The sequence below is a fragment of the Capra hircus genome, chromosome 12 (assembly GCF_001704415.2).
Source record: "Capra hircus breed San Clemente chromosome 12, ASM170441v1, whole genome shotgun sequence".
Classification (NCBI taxonomy): Eukaryota; Metazoa; Chordata; class Mammalia; order Artiodactyla; family Bovidae; genus Capra; species Capra hircus.
The window spans coordinates 53,531,307-53,551,183 of NC_030819.1; the positions used below are offsets into that span (position 1 = coordinate 53,531,307).

At 43.5% G+C, this 19,877-nt stretch overlaps 1 protein-coding gene across 9 annotated transcripts; it reads right to left on the reverse strand.

The window, feature by feature from the left end:
• On the reverse strand, positions 9,464 to 19,156 carry RNF6 (ring finger protein 6). Of its 9 annotated transcripts, XM_018056579.1 has the most exons (6): positions 18,673 to 18,973; positions 18,304 to 18,389; positions 16,080 to 16,290; positions 14,905 to 15,000; positions 12,157 to 12,275; positions 11,054 to 11,470 (listed from the first exon to the last, which is right to left on the reverse strand). In XM_018056579.1, exons 3-6 carry the CDS (start codon positions 16,270 to 16,272, stop codon positions 11,174 to 11,176), a joined length of 705 nt encoding a protein of 234 aa, XP_017912068.1. In that variant the 5' UTR covers positions 16,273 to 16,290; positions 18,304 to 18,389; positions 18,673 to 18,973; the 3' UTR covers positions 11,054 to 11,173. The 9 variants fall into 9 exon arrangements, with proteins under 9 accessions (XP_017912064.1, XP_017912065.1, XP_017912066.1 ...); XM_018056575.1 differs by lacking the exon at positions 18,673 to 18,973 and adding an exon at positions 19,050 to 19,156 and having other exon boundaries at positions 9,464 to 12,275; XM_018056576.1 differs by having other exon boundaries at positions 9,464 to 12,275; positions 18,818 to 18,971.

The following is a 19,877-nucleotide window of genomic DNA, read 5'->3' on the forward strand; positions in this document are numbered from 1 at the left end:
GTATGCTGAGTTAAAACTTGAAATTGCATTATAAGTGAAGGCAGGGTCTAAAATGAGAACTAAAAGATGGTATAATGCTGTCTGAATAAACAGTGAGACGATACTGGTATCATTCTTTTTCAGTTCTCTGTGAGGTGCTGGAGAACTCTGCTCACCCTCTCACCTGTATCAACTCATAGAACTTGGGTCTGATAGTAGCAAAGATCAGGTGGTTCCCCTTCCCTTAGGGCAAAATGGAATCTTTCTGGGGCAGGTGACCACAACTTGTTTCTTTCCTTATTTATACATAGGTTTGGATGTTTAAAAATGTAACATGATTAAGATAGTTGAAGCAAACCAAGTTCTACCCATTTAATGTTCACACATACTGTAGAAAATAATCAGTAACCTAACCCTCAAAGCATGCCCTTAGGGGAAGTTCTTTCCTCCGGTGCAGCAGGAAAGTTGACAGACTTAAGGTATGACCACCACAATATCACATCATTACTGATATGGTAGCCACAGACAATGGGCGGGACCTCCGAGAACACAAGAGACTCCTCCAAGGAGATTTGCAGGAAGTGGCAAGGAGACTTTGAGAAGAAATGGAGATCACCCATGAAGAAGAACTGTAAAAAATGGTTTACTACCGTCAGTTTTACCCGATTTGTCACTGTTCACCACACCTCTTCCCCAGAGGATGGCATGGCTGGGGGGTTCCTGGGTTTTGCACTGCTGTCTACAACAACATTCAGATTCTTTGGTCACTTAACATGAAACAAAAATCCAGAAATCCAAAATCTGTTTCTGGTACTGCTACTGGGCCTTTTGATTGATTTGGGCATATTATTCATTTCTCTGTACTTGAGTTTCTTCCAAAATAAACATAAATAATTCTTACCTAACCTACTCTCAACTTGGTTTGAATATCAAATGAGACATGAAGCATGAAACCTCTTTGGGCAGATGAAATGTCATAGAAAATCAGGATGATGTGCTGATGAGTAGTATAATCAGCATTCCAGAGTGGGGCTGGCACCCTTTCCTTCCTTTCCAGATTATTAGCAGTAAGAGAGCATCATATCGTGATCAGGCTGGGGGATTCCCATTCAGTTCAGTCAGTTCAGTCGCTCAGTCGTGTCTGACTCTTTGCGACCCCATGAATCGCAGCACGCCAGGCCTCCCTGTCCATCACCAACTCCCGGAGTTCACTCAGACTCGTGTCCATTGAGTCAGTGATGCCATCCAGCCATCTCATCCTCTGTCGTCCCCTTCTCCTCCTGCCCCCAATCCCTCCCAGCATCAAAGTCTTTTCCAATGAGTCAACTCTTGGCATGAGATGGCCAAAGTACTGGAGTTTCAGCTTTAGCATCATTCCTTCCAAAGAACACCCAGGACTGGGCTCCTTTAGGATGGACTGGTTGGATCTCCCTGCAGTCCAAGGGACTCTCAAGAGTCTTCTCCAATACCACAGTTCAAAACCATCAATTCTTTGGCACTCAGCCTTCTTCACAGTCCAACTCTCACATCCATACATGACTACTGGAAAAACCATAGCCTTGACTAGACAGACCTTAGTCGGCAAAGTAATGTCTCTCCTTTTGAATATACTATCTAGGTTGGTCATAACTTTTCTTCCAAGGAGTAAGCGTCTTTCAATTTCATGGCTGCAATCACCATCTGCAGTGATTCTGGAGCCCCCAAAAATAATGTCTGACACTGTTTCCACTGTTTCTCCATCTATTTCCCAAGGAGTGATGGGACCGGATGCCATGATCTTCCCATACTGTTATTCATGAAACAAGGATCAAAGAGTTTTGTGGCTGTGCCAGCTTCCTGAAAACCTAGGAAGCACTGTGAGTCCAGAAGAGGCATTCATTGTTAGAGCTCAGAGGTGGAGTGCTTTAACAATGATACAAGACAGCTTCTTATCTCTGCCTCAAAGCATCACTAAACACCCACCCCAAACAAAAAAGGAAAACCTTTAACTGATTCCCAGAAGCACAGACTTTGCAGAAAAGCTGGAAGAAAGAGGGTCAGTGAGCAAGAATAAAAATAGTAGAGTACAATTAGGAAGGAAAAACAGAGACGTCAGTATCACCCTGGCAGATCCAGAACAAGTAATGAACAAAAGTACCCCAAAGCTAAGCCAAATGGCTCATAAATTGGATATGAGTCAGCAACAGAAGTCCTTTCATTAATTAAGCTCAGGACTGGGGACGATGTTAACAATATTTATGGAGGACCGTGTTCTGGAGGGTGCTTTTAGTGTATACATGCATTATCTTGTTTAACCCCACTAGGCAGGTATCATTGTATCCATATTTTACAAACCAAGAAAACGTTGCCCAGAGCATTACAATACTTGCCCAAGGCCTCCAAGCCATCATGTGGCAAATTTGGGCCTTGAGCTGACATCTGTCACCCAAGTCTGTGTTCCTAATCAAGACTGTCAGTTGCCTCTCTGAGAGCATCCTGTTCATGGAGGACAATGGGCGCAGTTCTGGGTTTTGGCAGAGGGACTTGGCAAACCTTAAGAGGATCCTGTGGGTAGAAGTGAGAAGAATAAAACGATTTAAACGTGGGAAACTGCTCAGTAGGTTAGTACTTGGGAGTTATTGGTATGAATTACCTCTGGGTTTACTGCTTTCTGGGCTATCCAGGTGACTCAGTGGTGAAGAGTTCACCTGCCAATGAGACCTAAGAGACGAGGGTTTGATCCCTGTGTCAGGAAGATCCCCTGGAGGAGGAAATGGCAACCCACTTCACTATCTTGCCTGGAGAATCCCATGGACAAAGGAGCCCAGCAGGCTACAGTCTATGGAGTTGCAGAGTCGGATACAACTAAGCGACTGAGCACACACACAAAACTGGGAAAGAAAGCTAAGCGGAAACCCAGAGGAAAGTTAACTTACCTCATGACAGCTGAGGTTAAGCAATAGAGAATGGTTATTGGTGGTTTTGGAGAGAAGCAGGATTCAGACTAAATGAGGATCCAGTTGTGACTGTTTCTGGAAATGAAGGACGCTACGTGTTTGTGGCGACCATACGGGCGCACCATGCAAGAGAGCCTGCAGTGGGACACAGCTGAACGACAGCCTCCAAGTGTCACCCTTTGGGCTTGCCAAGGCTTCCATGTCCAGACTGCAGTTCTTTCAGCTGCCCCAGGTAATAACTGACCTGAGCGGGGACAAGAGCTGGCCCATCCCTGCCCAGTGGGGGACTCCCCTGCCAGCCCTGACGATGCCCCCCTGAGGTTCCTCTCCCAGAACCGCCAAGTGGTCTGAAGCTTCTCCTCGCCAAGGCGCCTCCTTCCCTCTTGTCTGAGGTGTGAGTTATGCAAAGTAGCCTGGACGTTCGCCTCACCTGCTCCTGCTCTGACCCTTTTATCCTTAATAGGTGTTTCCCCAGTAAATCTCTTGTATGTATAATCTTTGGAGGAGGAAATGACAACCCACGCCACTATTCTTGCCTGGGAAATCCTATGGACAGGAGCTTAGTGGGCTCCAGTCAACAGGGTCGCAAAAGAGTTGAGTACGACTTAGAGACAAAACTAAACAATAATGTATAAAGCTGTCAAGTGTGCCTGCTTCTCAGAGACCTAGACTAACATCATGTTGTGTTGTGAGATGAAAGTAATCTTTTGTCTTTAAAAGTAGGCTCTGCGATTAACTGAGACATTTGCAGGGCAGCCTCCCGGGGTTTCAAAGAGGATGTGCTTAGTTAGATAGTCCATCTTCTCCTAGGCCTCAGATTCTATGAGTCTGTCTCTGGGGCTTAAATATAACAGAAGTTGAATGTTCCTAGTTTATTTCATTTTTATAAGATACTCAGTGTTATACAGCCCAAGAAATATGACCTTAAAATATTTACCTGAATGATAATGAGAAATGCCTGAATGACATCATCACTGTCCCTGTTACCATCTCTGATCTGAAACCTGCACGGCTCTAGCAGATGCTGTTAAAGTTACTGCGGAAGTGAATGCAGCCTCATATTCATTTGTACTAGAAGGCCACATGGAGAAGGCAATGACACCCCACTCCAGTACTCTTGCCTGGAAAATCCCATGGATGGAGGAGCCTAGTGGGCTGCCATCTATGGGGTCGCACAGAGTCGGACACGACTGAAGCGACTTAGCAGCAGCAGAAGGCCACAGATCTGAGGACCAGCTTTGGAACTGAATTGAATCCTGAGAGCAACGTGATGAACCAGCTCAAACTTCCCCCACTCAACAGTCTTCAGAGATATAGTGCTGAAAATAAAACATACCAAATATATATATATATATATATATATATATATATACTTGCTGAAAGTATTTATGGATCTGCAATTATCACAGGGGCAGAAACATCAGGGCCTAATACACTCAGAGTCACTGAAAAGTACCCTCAACCAGTCTAAAGACATCAAGGCAACCACCACCACTGGCACACACAGCCACATCCTCTGAAACACGAACATTTGGCCTTCTCAACAAAAGGCAGCTCTGGTTTCCCAGCAAATCACCTCCCACGTCTGTGTTAACAGATATCCAAGGTCTCTGATTTCCAATGTTATACAAGGTTTAGGGGGAGACTGCTGACTCTGCAATGGAAGCAAAATCACCTGCTTCATTTGAAGCACCATTCCTACATGATGTCTTCTTCCTCTGGCTGGAGGTTACTCAAATGGAGAGATGCAGGAAGATGAAAAGTTCCTGGTAAGTTCTTGCATGGGAGGATTGATAATATTCGTAAAAAGCCTCAGACGCAGCCTTTTAACTCTGACCTTAACGCAACATCTTCAGATGTCTTTTATTTAAGGGCCTAGATCTGATAGACAGAGTGCCTGATGAACTATGGACGGAGGCTCATGACATTATACAGGAGACAGGAATCAAGACCATTCCAAAGAAAAAGAAGTGCAAAAAAGCAAAATGGCTGTCTGAAAAGGCCTTACAAATAGCTGTTAAAAGAAGAGAAGCAAAAAGCAAAGGAGAAAAGGAAAGATATACCCATTTGAATGCAGGGTTCCAAAGAACAGCAAGGAGAGATAAGAAAGCCTTCCTCAGTGATCAGTGCAAAGAAATAGAGGGAAACAATAGAATGGGAAAGACTAGAGATCTCTTCAAGAAAATAAGAGATACCAAGGGAACATTTCATGCAAAGATAGGCACAATAAAGGACAGAAATGGTATGGACCTAACAGAAGCAGAAGATATTAAGAAAATGTGGCAAGAATACACAGAAGAACTGTACAAAAAAGATCTTCATGACCCAGATAATCACAATAGTGTGATCACTCACCTAGCCACACATCCTGGAATGTGAAGTCAAGTGGGCCTTAGGAAGCATCACTACGAACAAAACTATTGGAGGTGATGAAATTCCAGTTGATCTGTTTCAAATCCTGAAAGATGATGCTGTGAAAGTGCTGCACTCAATGTGTCAGCAAATTTGGAAAACTCAGCAGTGGCCTCTGGACTAGAAAAGGTCAGTTTCACTCCAATCCCAAAGAAAGGCAATGCCAAAGAATGCTCAAACTACTGCACAATTCCATTCATCTCACACACTAGTAAAGTAATGCTCAAAATTTCTCCAAGCCAGGCTTCAGCAATACATGAACCGTGAACTTCCAGATGTTCAAGCTGGTTTTAGAAAAGGCAGAGGAACCAGAGGTCAAATTGCCAACATCTGCTGGATCATCGAAAAAGTAAGAGAATTCTAGAAAAATATCTATTTCTGTTTTATTGACTATGCCAAAGCCTTTGACTGTGTGGATCACAATAAACTGTGGAAAATTCTGAGAGAGATGGGAATACCAGACCACCTGAACTGCCTCTTGAGAAACCTGTATGCAGATCAGGAAGCAACAGTTAGAACTGGACATGGAACAGCAGACTGGTCCCATATAGGAAAAGGAGTACATCAAGACTGTGTATTATCACCCTGCTTATTTAACTTATATGCAGAGTACATCATGAGAAACGCTGGACTGGAAGAAACACAAGCTGGAATCAAGATTACCAGGAGAAATATCAATAACCTCAGATATGCAGATGACACCACTCTTATGGCAGAAAGTAAAGAACTAAAGAGCCTCTTGATGAAAGTAAAAGAGGAGAGTGAAAAAGTTGGCTTAAAGCTCAACATTCAGAAAATGAAGATCATGGCATCTGGTCCCATCACTTCATGGCAAATAGATGGGGAAACAGTGGAAACAGTGGCTGACTTTATTTTCCTGGGCTCCAAAATCACTGCAGATGGTGACTGCAGCCATGAAATTAAAAGACGCTTACTCCTTGGAAGGAAAGTTATGGCCAACCTAAACAGCATATTAAAAAGCAGAGACATTACTTTGTCAACAAATGTCCGTCTAGTCAAGGCTATTGTTTTTCCAGTGGTCATGTATGAATGTGAGAGTTGGACTATAAAAAAAGCTGAGCACTGAAGAATTGATGCTTTTGAACTGTGGTGTTGGAGACTTTTGAGAATCCCTTGGACTGCAAGGAGATCCAACCAGTCTATCCTAAAGGAGATCAGTCCTGGGTGTTCATTGGAAGGACTGATACTGAAGCTGAAACTCCAATACTTTGGCCACCTGATGTGAAGAGCTGACTCATTTGAAAAGACCCTGATGCTGGGAAAGATTGTGGGCAGGAGGAGAAGGGGATGACAGATGATGAGATGATGAGATGGTTGGATGGCATCACCGACTCAATGGACATGGGTTTGGGTGGACTCTGGGAGTTGGTGATGGACAGGGAGGCCTGGCGTGCTGTGGCATAGGGTTGCAAAGAGTCGGACACGACTGAGCGACTGAACTGAACTGATTCATCTCTTTTCTGGATTTATCCTTATAATATAGATTATGCTTGATATCTTTCTGGAGCAGTTCTTCTCTCATCCTTGAGACAGAAAAGATGTATTTGCACATGGAAACATGACATAATAGTTACAAAAATAGAAAAATATTTTTTCTGGGGACCTCCTTGGTGGTCCAGTGGTTCAGACTCAGAGCTTCCAGTGCAGGGAGCATATATTCGATCCCTGGTCGAGGAAAGTAAGAGCCCACGTGTCACACATGGGGTGTGGGCCCCCGACACACACACACACACAAAGGAAAGAAAATGTCTTTAGGAAGGAGTTAGACGGAAAATGTCTCAAGGCATTTCTGCTTCTGTGAATGCAGTGTGTGGGAAAAGCACCGGTTTGGAGGCAAACAAATAGTCCTGTAACTCTGCCATCTACTGTGTTAAGTCAGAGGTCCCCATCCTTTTTGGCATGGGGGACTGCTTTCATAGAAGATTTTTCCACAGACCAGGGTGAGGGGGGCAATGCTTTCAGGATGATTCAAGAGCATTACATGTATTGTGCACTTTATTTCTATTATTATTATCATCAGCTCCACCTCAGATCATCAGGCATTAGATCCCGGAGATTGGGAATCCCTGTGTTAAGTGGCAATAATACTTCAAGGGGCTCACGGGAGATTTAAATTGTGAAGTCACATTAAAGATTTTTAAAAAAAAAGACCTAAGAGTGGATGAAAGGTAACCAAGTCACAACAATGCTAGTTGAAATTATAAAACTCTGCGATACAAGAGGGGAAAAGGATGTAATGTGTAGGAAAGTGAAAGTCACTCAGTAATGTCCAACTCTATGATCCCATGGACTGTAGCCTGACAGTCTTCTCTATCAGTGGAATTTTCCAGGCAAGAATACTGGAGTGGGTTGCCATTTCCTCCTCCAGGGGGTCTTCCTGACCCAGGGATTGATCTCAGGTCTTCTGCATTGCAGGCAGATTCTTTACCGTTTGAGCCACCAGGGTAGCTGGCTGGAAAGCTGACAGAAGTTTGCAAGACAGCCACACTCCACAGAAAAGGCTCTAAGGACATGTCAGGGAAGCTAATATTCAAATGGAAGATTTTAAATGATCTGTTCCTTTCTACATTGGAAGCACAAAGGGTACAACCCTTGCTGAGTAGATGCTACAAATAGATAATGAGCCTTTGTATTTGTCATGGGGTTTGTTTACTGGAAGATGAATGAAATTATTAAAGAAAACACTTCTTTGTTCTCAACCGGGATACCAATTTACCAAACTCATTAGGCATTCCTGCTGCTTTCATGGAATTTTCCATACTGCCCACCATTGAATTTCACATCCAGTGCCTACCTGGGATCTCTCTGTATGCAGGTCTTCCCACAACTTGCACAAAGCACCGAGATCTACGCGCCCTCATTTCTCCCTGACCCCTACTTTGTTTATTTCCCATTTCTTTGTTCTGCTCTTGGGAGCTAGAACTTCCTGAGGAAAATTTCATCTGAGCGGTAACTGCTGGATTTAGTCTGTTATGTGTGTGTGCGTGCTCAGTTGTCTCTTTGCGGCCCCTGGACTGTAGCCCACCAGGCTCCTCTGTCCATGGGATTCCCCAGGCAAGAATACTGGAGTGGGTTGCCATTTTCTTCTCCAGGGGATCTTCCTGACCCAGGGATCAAACCTGAGTCTTGAGTCTCCTGCTTTGGCAGGCAGATTATTTATCCCTATCATCACCTAGAAAGCCCATAGTCTTTTGTCATACTGGGGTCAAATGATCACACTCAAATGAGTGGGACAGATATGTGAACAGTTTTGTTTTTGGTAAATGTCTACACTGGCCAAGCTTATAACGTGTCCTCCCTCCTGCCCTCAGAGATGCTTTACCTCCCACCTCTTCACAGTGAACAAGAAACAACAAAATAATGTCTTTTTCCCCCAGTGTTTTTCTACCCTTTCCAGTATCACTGCCATTACCCTGGGTTAGATAATAACTGGTGATGATGATGATAATTGATAGTAAAAATTTACAGCAATTGTTCCTTTATTGACTTTTTGCTTCCAATTTTTTCCCACTCCACTGCACCACACCAATTTTCCCAAAACATGAAAAATGATCTCACCCTTCACCAATATAATTTAGTAAGAGACACCTCAAGTCTGTAAAGTAAAAAGTCCTTAAGTCTAGTATTTAAAGTCTTCAGATCCAATTTCCGAGTCCCATTTCCCTTGCGTTTGAGCCCTACATAAACCATTTACTCCAAAGTTACCACCTTTACATAAACCTTTCACTCCAGGAGTGAAATACTCTCCCTAACAATGTCTGTTCATGTATCTTACTGAACAAAATGCATTTATTCACTAACTGGAAAGAAAAACTAAGTCTTGAGATATACCTCAATTTCACAGAATTGGCCTTGAGGTGCTTGTTCTTGTGATTTTGTCCAAGCAGTGTCATCACAGGAAACTGTCATTTACTAATGACATGAACAAACATGAAAGTCCAAACAGTAACTCATTAACCGAGTTTCCATTTCTAAGAGCAAATGTCTTTCCTATGGGGAGAGGGACTCTGTCTCTCCTCTATGGAATCCTTGACACCTATAACACTGCCTGGCATCCAGCTGATGTGAAATATTTATTTCTTTCAGTGAATAAACCACAGTGGACCAACAGAGAATAGTTGACATGTTTTAATATTTATTGGTAGAAACAGATCTTCAATGCATACTTTGTGTTTGTATAAATTCTACATTCTCTTACTTTTGTTGTCATTGTTTTATTTGGAGTTTTTTGGCCTCCAGGTGAACTTAACATAGTATCTATGCATTTGATTCTTTACAGATTTTTTTTTTTTTTTGGATTTTAAACTAAATTTGAGAAACCATGCATGTTGTACATTTTACTTAATTTAATCCAAAAAATGGTTTGCACTTTCAAAAAAGTCACGAAAAGGCAGAACTCAAATAACCTCTATGCTCTAAAATGTCCATGTTCCATTTCTGAAAAAAGAAATACTTGTTCAGTGTTATATATTGCTTGCTGTCTAGTAAGTCAGATTGTCAGAAACGCTTCATAAATTATCTCTATTTTAAAATATCTTAATCCACTTCCTCCCCGAGATGATCCTGCAAATATTAAATATTGTGCCATATGCAGTAATAGCCCAACAGCTTAAAATAAGAACCAAACCAGTAGTTTTCAGACTGAATATTTTAACCTTAAAATTATATACCTATATATACACATATTAAATTTAAGTACTGCATAATAAATTTAACATTTCAAGTAACTTAAGTGCATTAAGCAAACATTCAGCCAGGGACTCTTTCATGAAGACACTTTCCTTAGAATGAAAAGTTAAAGGAAGGCTTATTTAGATACCAATGTCTGGACACAGTATGAAGCCTATGGGACCTGAAAGTCCAAGCAAAACCCTGCAGGACTTTTCGGACAAATATTGACTTGTAACCTACCAAACTGTGCAGATACAAAAGTGCTTAGCATGAACAAAATTACCAAAATAAAAATATTTTGAAGGTTATTTGGTTCTAGAAATATTAACTATTCTGTACTTTAGAATAATTCAATATTTGCATTTTAAACTTGCTATAAATTTACTTTTTAACAAGTTAAAAAAGCACACACAAAAAATAGTTCAAACTATAATCATCTGCTATTTTTCATCCTGGTAAGCGCATCACAAATGATTCAAGAAAACAATGCGTGAACACAGCTCCCCGGTGGTGTGCGTCTGAGGGACTCAGGGCGTCACCCGCTGTTGGCTAGGCCGGACCCTAAGACAGGTTGCCGGCAGACGGGGCAGGTGCAGTTCTCAGAGAGCCACCGGTCGATGCAGTGGATATGGAACTCGTGCATGCAGGGTAACTGCCTGAGCTTGTTTCCGGCCACGTAGTCGCTGATGCACACACTGCAGGCCTTGCCCGGCTCACCATCCACACCGCTGTGCTCGTAGTTCCGGGTGGAGAGATTGTCGATCTGCTCTTTGGTTAAACCACGCGTGGGGTCGTCATCGTCCCCCTCGTTAAGCAGGAAGAAGTGAGCGAGGCGAAGAATGGGTAGTGTTCCCGTCTCCACTAAGTTACCTGAATTGCGCGCAGGACGGCCCACCATGGGGTCGCTGGCTAGGGTATGAAGTGGGGTGAGCTCCACGCGGGCCAGCCGGCCCCGGGGTGCTCCTCCCGCGGGAGGGCCAGCGGCCCCACCCGGGGGACCCGCGTCTGAGCGCAGCGCCGGCCCGTGCGGGCCATCGCTCTGCGCCTCTGACTCTGACTCGGCCTCCATGAGAGAACTCAGCTCACCAAAGCCAGTCATGATCTGCCTTAGAATTGATCGCAGCGCCGTGGAGGACGGCTCGGCGAGCTCATGCTCAGACACCCTGCGCAGCGGCACGGTGATGGTGCTCACATAGGTGCGCATCCCCGAGCGCTCCTGGCGTGAGATGCTGCGGTGGAAGCCTCCAGTGTTTCTCTCCAAGGAGATCCGGTTCTCCGCCAGCCCCACCCGAGACCGAGTCCTGTTGGCGATGCTGTCGCGGTCGCTGCTCTCTCCAGGACGAATCCTCCTCACCTGCAGGTCCAGGGTGATGGTCGGGTGTCGCCGCACGGCCGCGGGCAGCCTGCTGGGCTCCTCCTCCTCCTCTTCCACCGTGATTCTGGACACGAGCCTGGAGTTGGAGAAGAGTGAGGACGCAGCCCCTCTGCCTTCTGGGTCCTGCTCCAGGAAGACCCGGGTTACCCCTCTCCTCCTGACAGACCGCCTGGTGCTCTGCTGGGAAGGCCGGCTCTCTCTCTGTGAATTATGGTAAACTGTGCCATTCGGTCGCTGAATTGGCGACCGGCTCCGACTCCTGAAAGTAGACCGTAGTCTTATGGGCTCTAGTCTTTGGTTTGTATTCCTCACTGTGACATTGGTTCTGGCCCCATTTTCCCAGACATGGGCTGCTCCAAACCGCTGCCCCTCCCTCTGCCTGAGTTCACTCCCACCTGATGGGGTGCTGAGATGAGTGAGGGGGGCACCAGGTCCAGGACTGCCAGATGCACCCCCAATTCTATTTCTTAGTCTTCCCAATGGAGACAGAGAGCCTTCAACTGAGCTCTGCCCCCCAGAGCCAAGGCGTGTCCTGGGAATGCGGGCACCGCGGCTGAGATTCCCTGCAGCCTGGCTCCTGGTTCGCCTGGCCACAGGACTGCTTGGTCTCTGGGGCCCATCTGCAACCTGATCTTGACTGACATCTGAGAAGGGCATGCCCACAGAGTCTTCGCCATCCATTTCAAATCCTCTATTCTCGTGGTTGATGTGGATTTCCAGACTAAACCGAAACTCTCCACTGTGAGGGTTGGTTCGACTCACAGCTCTCCAGGTCTGGTTCCCATTCTGCCCACTTCGAGTTGCGTTTCCTGTGCGAAGAAAGGTGTTCAGCCATTCCAGCAGAGAATCTTCATTCGAACCCTCTTCAGGGATTCCTGAGTCTGGAAAGCAAACCAAATCAACTTAACATCAATTCCTGAAATCCATCTTTGGATTTTCATTGAAAGCTTATAAGATAAAGTTTTTATTAAATTATATTTAAGAACATCTGTGCATTTGAATGAATGAAAAACAGCAGAAAAGAAAATGAACTTTCTAAAAGAAAGGTGTATACTACAAGTGTACTATAATACACAGTGTGAATTAACATTATAAATTTTAAATACTATTTGTGCAGAGGTGTGAAGAAATCTTCACTCTTGCTTTCTATAGGCCTATTATTGGCAAAATATTAAGGCAAATGAAAAATATAACCATTACCAAAACTGTACATTTAAATTGCTTTATTCATATGATAATATTAATAAAACATGGCAAGAAACCATACATAATTCGCTTGAATTTGTAGAATCCTTTTGGGAAAGGTAACAGTGTTTTTTGCAACTAGGTATTTTGGTAACCTTAAGAATCTTGTTTCTTAGAAACTGCCAAAAACATATAGCTCAAGAACTGTGGCTTTATGAGTACAATATTAGAACCATAATATGTCTTTATGTAAAGAAAGGAAACTTTAAGCATTTAATTCAGTTCTCTATGGCTATATCCTTACCTGTAAATTTGATATAATAATAGGATAGATGTCAGGGGATTATCATGAGGATAAAAGAAGACATGGTATATGATTAACATAACATCTGGCATGATATAATATGTGAGAAAGCACTCAATAAATGTTAGCCATTATATATAATACAATAAAATACATTTTCTGTTCATTTAGAATGTGAGCTGCATGAAGACAAACAAGTTTTATCTTATTTTGTTCACTGTTAAATCCCCAACCTCTATTCTATTTGGTACAAATCAGACTCTCAATTAATACTTCTGAATGAATTAATTTAGAAATAACTGCACCCCTGATAGACTTCTTTGACTATGACAGTGCTACTGTGGGAAGCTTACATTTTCTGTTTTTAACCAGTGGGTTATTAAAGTACAAAAGTCAATGTAAGGCATTGTAATGTGTATTAACTACACAGATTTTACCCTTAAAGTCTGTTCTACTCAAAAACATCTATTAAATGGGACCGCTTTGATTTTATTTCATTACTGCAATCTCTCATAAAAAATGTTCTTTATTAAAGTTAAACCTATTAATCAGCTGCTGATTATCAGTAAAATAAGCAACTTTAGCCATATTCTAAAAATATAAGCTATTTCATTTGTAATGGGTACATTTTCCATTAAAACATATCTCAAGGGCCAGTCTTACCAGCTATACTCATATAGTACAATCTGTCTATATCAATGTAAAGAAAACAAGAGTTAATTTTCACTTTCCATTTTAATTTGCAAAGAGATATGAGTAAACAGCAGGTAAACATTAACTCATTCTAAATGCCACTGCTTTAATTACTAGGATGCAGTGATGATAATGCATGAAAGAGGTCAACTCATATCTCACAAAATCTGTGGTCCCTTCTTCCACTGTAAATGCACTGTGATGGTCCTGGGCACAGCCTGGCAAGCAGGGCGTTCACAGGACTGAGTTCTCATCAATGGAACTGGAGTGGAAGTGAGAGAGCTCATTTTCAGGCAGGTGCCTGCGCCTCCCTCTCGACCTAGAACTGTCAGTTGGAACCTAGACGTGGTGGTGACTTAGCTTGATCATGAAGGCCGCACCACGGAGCAGCAGCAGTCAACGTCCAGTAAACCTTTCTGCAACAGTGGAGGTGCTCTGTCTCTGTGCTGTCTGATACAGAAGCTACTGGCCACACGGGACTATCAAACGCCTGAATATGGCTAATATGACTGAGGAACTGAGTTTTCAATTGTATTAAATTTAAATAGGCCCATGTGGCCAGTAGCTACGCACTGGACAGCACAGTTGTAGAACCACTCTGCTGGCTGGGCGGGTCCCAGGAGGCTTTATGGAGTAAAGTGTGTCTGCCCTGGACTGTTAACATGAAAGAGGAGTAAACTTATATCTTCCCGAGCCAATGCAATTGGGGTTTTTAATAGTCTTCACCCTAATTTATACCATGATCTTGATATAATATGTGAAACTTCTACTAAAAAATACTTGTGGGGAAGGAAGTGGTAGGGCAGACCTTAATGCTGGCTCTACTTTTAATTCTATACACTTCTGTTTAGTTTGAAATTTTTTTTAAGCAATTTGTTTTTTATAAGAACTTATAACTTAGTGTTTGTTCAGTAAAATGATACAACAAATATAAAAACAACACAGCAAAGCAACAAACAGGTTTTTCTGACTCAGTCTTTCTGTGTTGCTCTGTATAACTTTTTAAAAGCCAAGCTTAGTTATATTAATTTAAAAATAAAAACTAGTCTGTACATTCTAAAATTAAAAAGAATTCTGCTGGCAATTAATATACTATTTCATACACATGAGCTCCTGAAGGCAACGGGTGTATAAGACATCTTTATCTGCAACCTCTGTCCTGTACTGCCGAACTGTACTGCTTTGCATATAATTCATAAATACTCCCTGAATGAGTATCACATTAAATCTGAAAAACACTAAAAACCAACGTCAGACAAGGTCCTGGAAGCTCATGTCTGCAATTACTCCAATCAAACCTGTTCCTTATAGAAAGGAGTCCATAGTACCTCTGGTGTTTGTCCCATTTCTCAAGTCAGGCTGAGATGCTATTTGTTCCTTGACACCATCTAACCGCTGTTGTAATTCTTCTGATGTTATTTCTCCTAAAAAACAGAAAAATGCTCACTGAAATTCAAATTTTTAAATTACTAAGTTTTATGAAAACTTATGGTCAGACTAATCTTCAGCAATCTGTGAAAGACATTCTGTTTTCATTTTTGTAAACTGAAGACAGTAAAAACTGTTTACTTGATGCAAATACACATCATTTTGGTTGTTTCATTTATTAATGTTTTATTTAAATTAAAATAAGATTTAATTTGAATCATTAATAAAGTGCTCCCAGTTGATATACTTAGGAACCCATAGGCTATAATTCTATGGATTTTTGTCAGAGTTAAAAAGAAATTAAGAGGGGAATATTTCTGGAGAAAACTTCAAATCTTTACTTGAATTTTACCTAGTTCATTACATGGGTAATCCACTATATAGTATGCAAATATGCAACACAGAAATATATTACATACAAACCTCCAAGTTTCAACCAGTTCATTGTGAAATTTGATTTGTAAAAAAATTATGGAGCAAGTCTGACTCTGGAGGACTTATTAGTTCAAGTAAATAAATAAACAGTAACATGAGTTAGAATCAGGTTTGAAATGAATAGTATTTGTACAAATATTACTTAAGAGAAATAGGACCACATATGTAAATATTGGACACTATCATGTACATGAACCACTTGGTTTTTTTGACACTTGTATAACAGTGCTATATATTCAATATTCTTGTTTGGTCGCTAAGTCATGCCTGACTCTTGTAAGCCCATGGACTGTAGCCCACGAGACTCCTCTGTCCTTGAGATTTCCCAGGAAAGAATACTGGAGTGGGCTGCCATTTCCTCCTCCAGGGGATCTTCCTGACCAGCGATCAAAGCGAATCTCCTGCATTGGCAGGTGGAATCTTTACTGCTGAGCCACCAGGGAAGCCCCAATATTAACCTACTTATGACATAAAGAAGTACACCAGTGATTTTTCTATGTTGTTATGTTACAAAGCTCTTGAAGTCACCAAAACAGTACAATGTATTTTGGAACAGGGAAGATGGGGGTAAAAACCCCTCCTAACGCTGAAACTTTTAATAATGCTGAAAAAGGTATTTTCTCTTTTACCTATCCCTTACCAGGAGTGCCTAAAAGATTATGGTCTCTCATCAGCCGGTAATCCTCATCATTGAGGTTGTTTATAAACTGGTAATAGGCTTCTTCTCTGTGGAGACGCTCTTGCTGCCACCTTCTCTCATTTTCTTGGTGATGCTGGTCTTGGGATGAAGTTTCTTCACCACCGTCATCTGATTGAGATCTAGATCGATTCATGCTGAGACTCCCAGCTTTCTGTTCAAACAACAAACACAAATTCAAGGTATTAGTCATGGACTGACTAAACACATGGCTTCATGTTTGTTTTTTTCATTTTCATTTTAAAAATCTGCCCACTACTCAAATACTTCGTATGCCAAGTCTTGCAGTGAAAAACTTACATGTAAAATAAATATCAATACTAACAGCTCCTAGGCAATACAACACAACTGGGCCTACTGCTTTGCTGAAAGCTGCCCTTGAAGTCAAAATGGATTTGGTTTCACCACACATTTCTCATACTTGAAAACCAAAATGATTATCTCACTTTTACCTCTTTGACTCTCCTGTAAAGTTGGTTTAATATATTCCAAATATCTGAATACTTTATGTTAGCATACAGATTTTAACCTTGAATTATGCACATTCTTTACTTAATAAGCATTGGGAGGGTATCGTTTACATTTATTTCCAGTAGGAGTTTTCTTCCCAAAATAAAGTTCATGAATGTAATATTACCCTCTTTGCATTTTGTTGAAGTAAAAATAAGTTAGCTGAACAGACCTGAAGTTGACCTCTCTTACACCTCACAGGAGACAATACTACATGCACAACTCTGGGGATCCTGCAAGCACGTCAGAACTCTTGTACCTCTCTATAAGAACCTTGTTCCTAAGACTGGAGTGGTTAGTCCAGAGGCTGCTGAGTGCCAGTGAAACTTCCTGACCTTGCTGAGGCAAACACTGCTTTTGGATTATCCTGAAATGTTATTCCTGAGAAATTTACTTTTAAACCATAAGGAAATCAAGGGAAGAACTATTTATTTCATAAATATCTTAAAATTTCTTAAACATATCTAAGTCGTTAAAGCTTCAGTTCTCAACTGGGAATGAATACCAAACTCACTTGAGGAAATTTTCCAGAATACAGATGTCCAGAGTTCACCCCCAATCCAGGTCAGAATTTTCCAGGGTAGGGCTCAGGTCTAACTGCAAGAGCTAATTTGGGTGTTCTGTGGCTGAAATGGGGCTTCCTGAGTGGTGCCAGTGGTAAAGAATCTGCCTGCCAATGCAGGAGATGTAGGAGACACAGGTTCAATCTCTGGGTCAGGAAGGCTCCTGGAGGAGGGCATGGCAACCCACTCCAGTATTCTTGAGTGTGGGTTCTGGAGAATCCCACGGACAGAGAGGCTGGTGGGCTACAGTCCATAGGGTCACACAGAGTCAGACATCACTGAAGCAACTTAGCATGCATACATGTGGCTGCAATAAACCATTCCTTGACAATTTCCAGTATGTCACTAACAGATATATATAAGACAGCATATAACTTAATAGAAGCTAGAGGGTCAAATGACTAGGTGGCCAATGAAGCAACTGTTATAACTATGACTCAGTATTTAACAGGCAAACTATTGATATTTTGGGCTTCCCCGGTGGCTCAGTGGTAAAGAACTGCCTGCCAATGCAGGACACTCCAGTGTGATCCCAGGGTCGAGAAGATCCCCTGGAGAAGGAAATGGCAAGCCACTCCAGTATTCTAGCCTGGGAAATCTCATGGACAGAGGAGCCTGGTGAGCTACAGTCCATGGGGTCGCAGAAAAGTCCGACATGACGGAGCAACTGAGTAACAAACCACGAATTGGTACTTTAAAAACAAAGTGAAATTAGCCCAGGAGTGTAACTTATTCTATGAGTTAGCTACTATCCAATCTCACACACAGTCCAACATTAAATTACAAGGGTTTTTTTTTTTTAACAGGGATAACGTTATTTTTAAAAGATCTGTAGCACTATGTAATCATATGCAAATGAACATTATCAAACGTTCCCGATTTCTTTTCATGTTCAGCATGGTCAGGACTAGCCCATCATTAGCAAAGAGCGTATTTGGTAGGTACGGCAGTAATGTGACTTTTGTATAGTAAAAGATTTTAAAAATTTCAAACCTGTCACAAGACCAAACTAAATTAGTATTAGTCAAAACTTTTGAGCTTCTCCTCAAAAAGGTAATTCGTACAATTAAACACAATTAAATCCAAGTGAATACCTTATTTTCCTTTCAACATGCTTTTAACAACATACGTAGTGGTATCCGTCCTTCCATTGTCTGTGCTTTTTTTGACGGCTGCTCATCTGAAGCGATAAAACAGTGAATGAATTCAGCCAATGGCTTCTGGGAAGGCGAGGAAATGTGCTACCCGTCTCCAAACTCGGCTGCAAAGCCGAAGCAAAAATCTCTAGTGAATTCTGTGGACAGACTCACCTAGAAAACGAGATGCCCGGACAACTAGGTCATGAACCCCCCGCCACCCTCCCCCGTAGCAGAAACTAGGCCTCTCCCAGAGTGACAGTTCCTCTCTCAGGGCCCTTCCTTCCCACCCCGCTCGCTTTCGGAGACAGTCGGCCTCAGGCTCACTTCTCAACCTTCACTTTCTCGTCACCCCTGCCCTCCGCCTCCGATACCGGCTCCTCTCCTGGCCGTTGCGACTGAAGCGCGCGACGGGGGTAGGATCTCCAGAACAATAAACAAACCAGCTCAGGCGGCCCGACCAACCTCTTACCAAGCCGCCCCCGAGTAACGAACGCTTCCCATAGCGACCCAGATTCCCAAGGGAGGCGGCTGACAGACTGCGCCTCAGCGCCAATTACCGGCCAGCGCGGTGCAGCGGACGCGCGGGTAGCCAATCAGAGAAGAGGCGGGGCTCGGGGCGGTGCCGCAGGGGGCGGGAGTGGGGGGGCGGGCCGCGTCTCCCGGAAGTTCGCGGGAGGCCTGGAGAGTTCCTAGGACCTCACCTCGCCCGCGTTCGGTCCGCTTCCCTCCAGCTGCCAGGAGAGGAGAAGCGTGCGTTCCGGAGGCAGTGACCCCGACGACGGGCGGGGTTCGCATCCGCGCCTCTGGAGGCCGCTGCCCTCTGTGGGCGTGTGCTGAGGAGAGGCCTCCTGCTGTGCCGCGGGACAGTCCAGCAAGGCTCTGGAGGCGGGACGGCCGGGCCGCGCCCCCTGCGCGACTGGAGATGCTCGCTCGACCGCTGCTGGGCGCACGCCGGTGCGACCAGAAACCGTGTCCGGCGGGGCCCGGGAGGCGGCGTCCAGCGTTCCGGCCCTCGGCGCTGGCGGTCTCCAGGCCGCCCTCCCCGGTTGGCGTGAAGCTCAGCTGTCGGCTCCTATTCCTGGATCGCCTGGCTATCGCGTAGCTCAACACCCAGCCGCGTTCCCATATCGCTCGTCGGAAATTGCCAGCCCTCGTCAACTCTCGAGTGCTTTTACTCCTGTTGCTTCACCTTCCGCTAGGAAAGTGCGTTGAAACTCTCCCCACAGTCGTGCCTCTGGTTTTATTTCTGAGATGTGACGCTTTCCAGACTCGTCTCACACCACTCGTTAAACCCTTGAGTCCCCGCTCAGTCTGGTAGGGGCTCCCTGACTTCCCTATGGTCCAGAAGACTCAGTCATTGCGCGGGTGCTCGCAGTACTGTGATTCTTTATTCATTCATTCATGGCCTTAACTAGGAAGCCGCTAGTTGATCCCCGCCATCACGCTGAGCTCCTGGGTAACAAACCGGTGTGAGCTTGGGAATCCATGAGCTATCAGTGTCGTAGGGGTCTACGGACGTTTGTTGGTTT

Excerpts from the sequence above, each read along its gene's own strand:
- RNF6 (XM_018056575.1), bottom strand. The coding sequence starts at position 16,272 with ATGAATCGATCTAGATCTCAATCAGATGACGGTGGTGAAGAAACTTCA. Across the intron at positions 15,001-16,079 it reads TAATCTTTTAGGCACTCCTG|GAGAAATAACATCAGAAGAA; the intron begins GTAAGGGATAGG and ends TCTGTTTTTTAG. Across the intron at positions 12,276-14,904 it reads AAATGGGACAAACACCAGAG|ACTCAGGAATCCCTGAAGAG; the intron begins GTACTATGGACT and ends TTTGCTTTCCAG.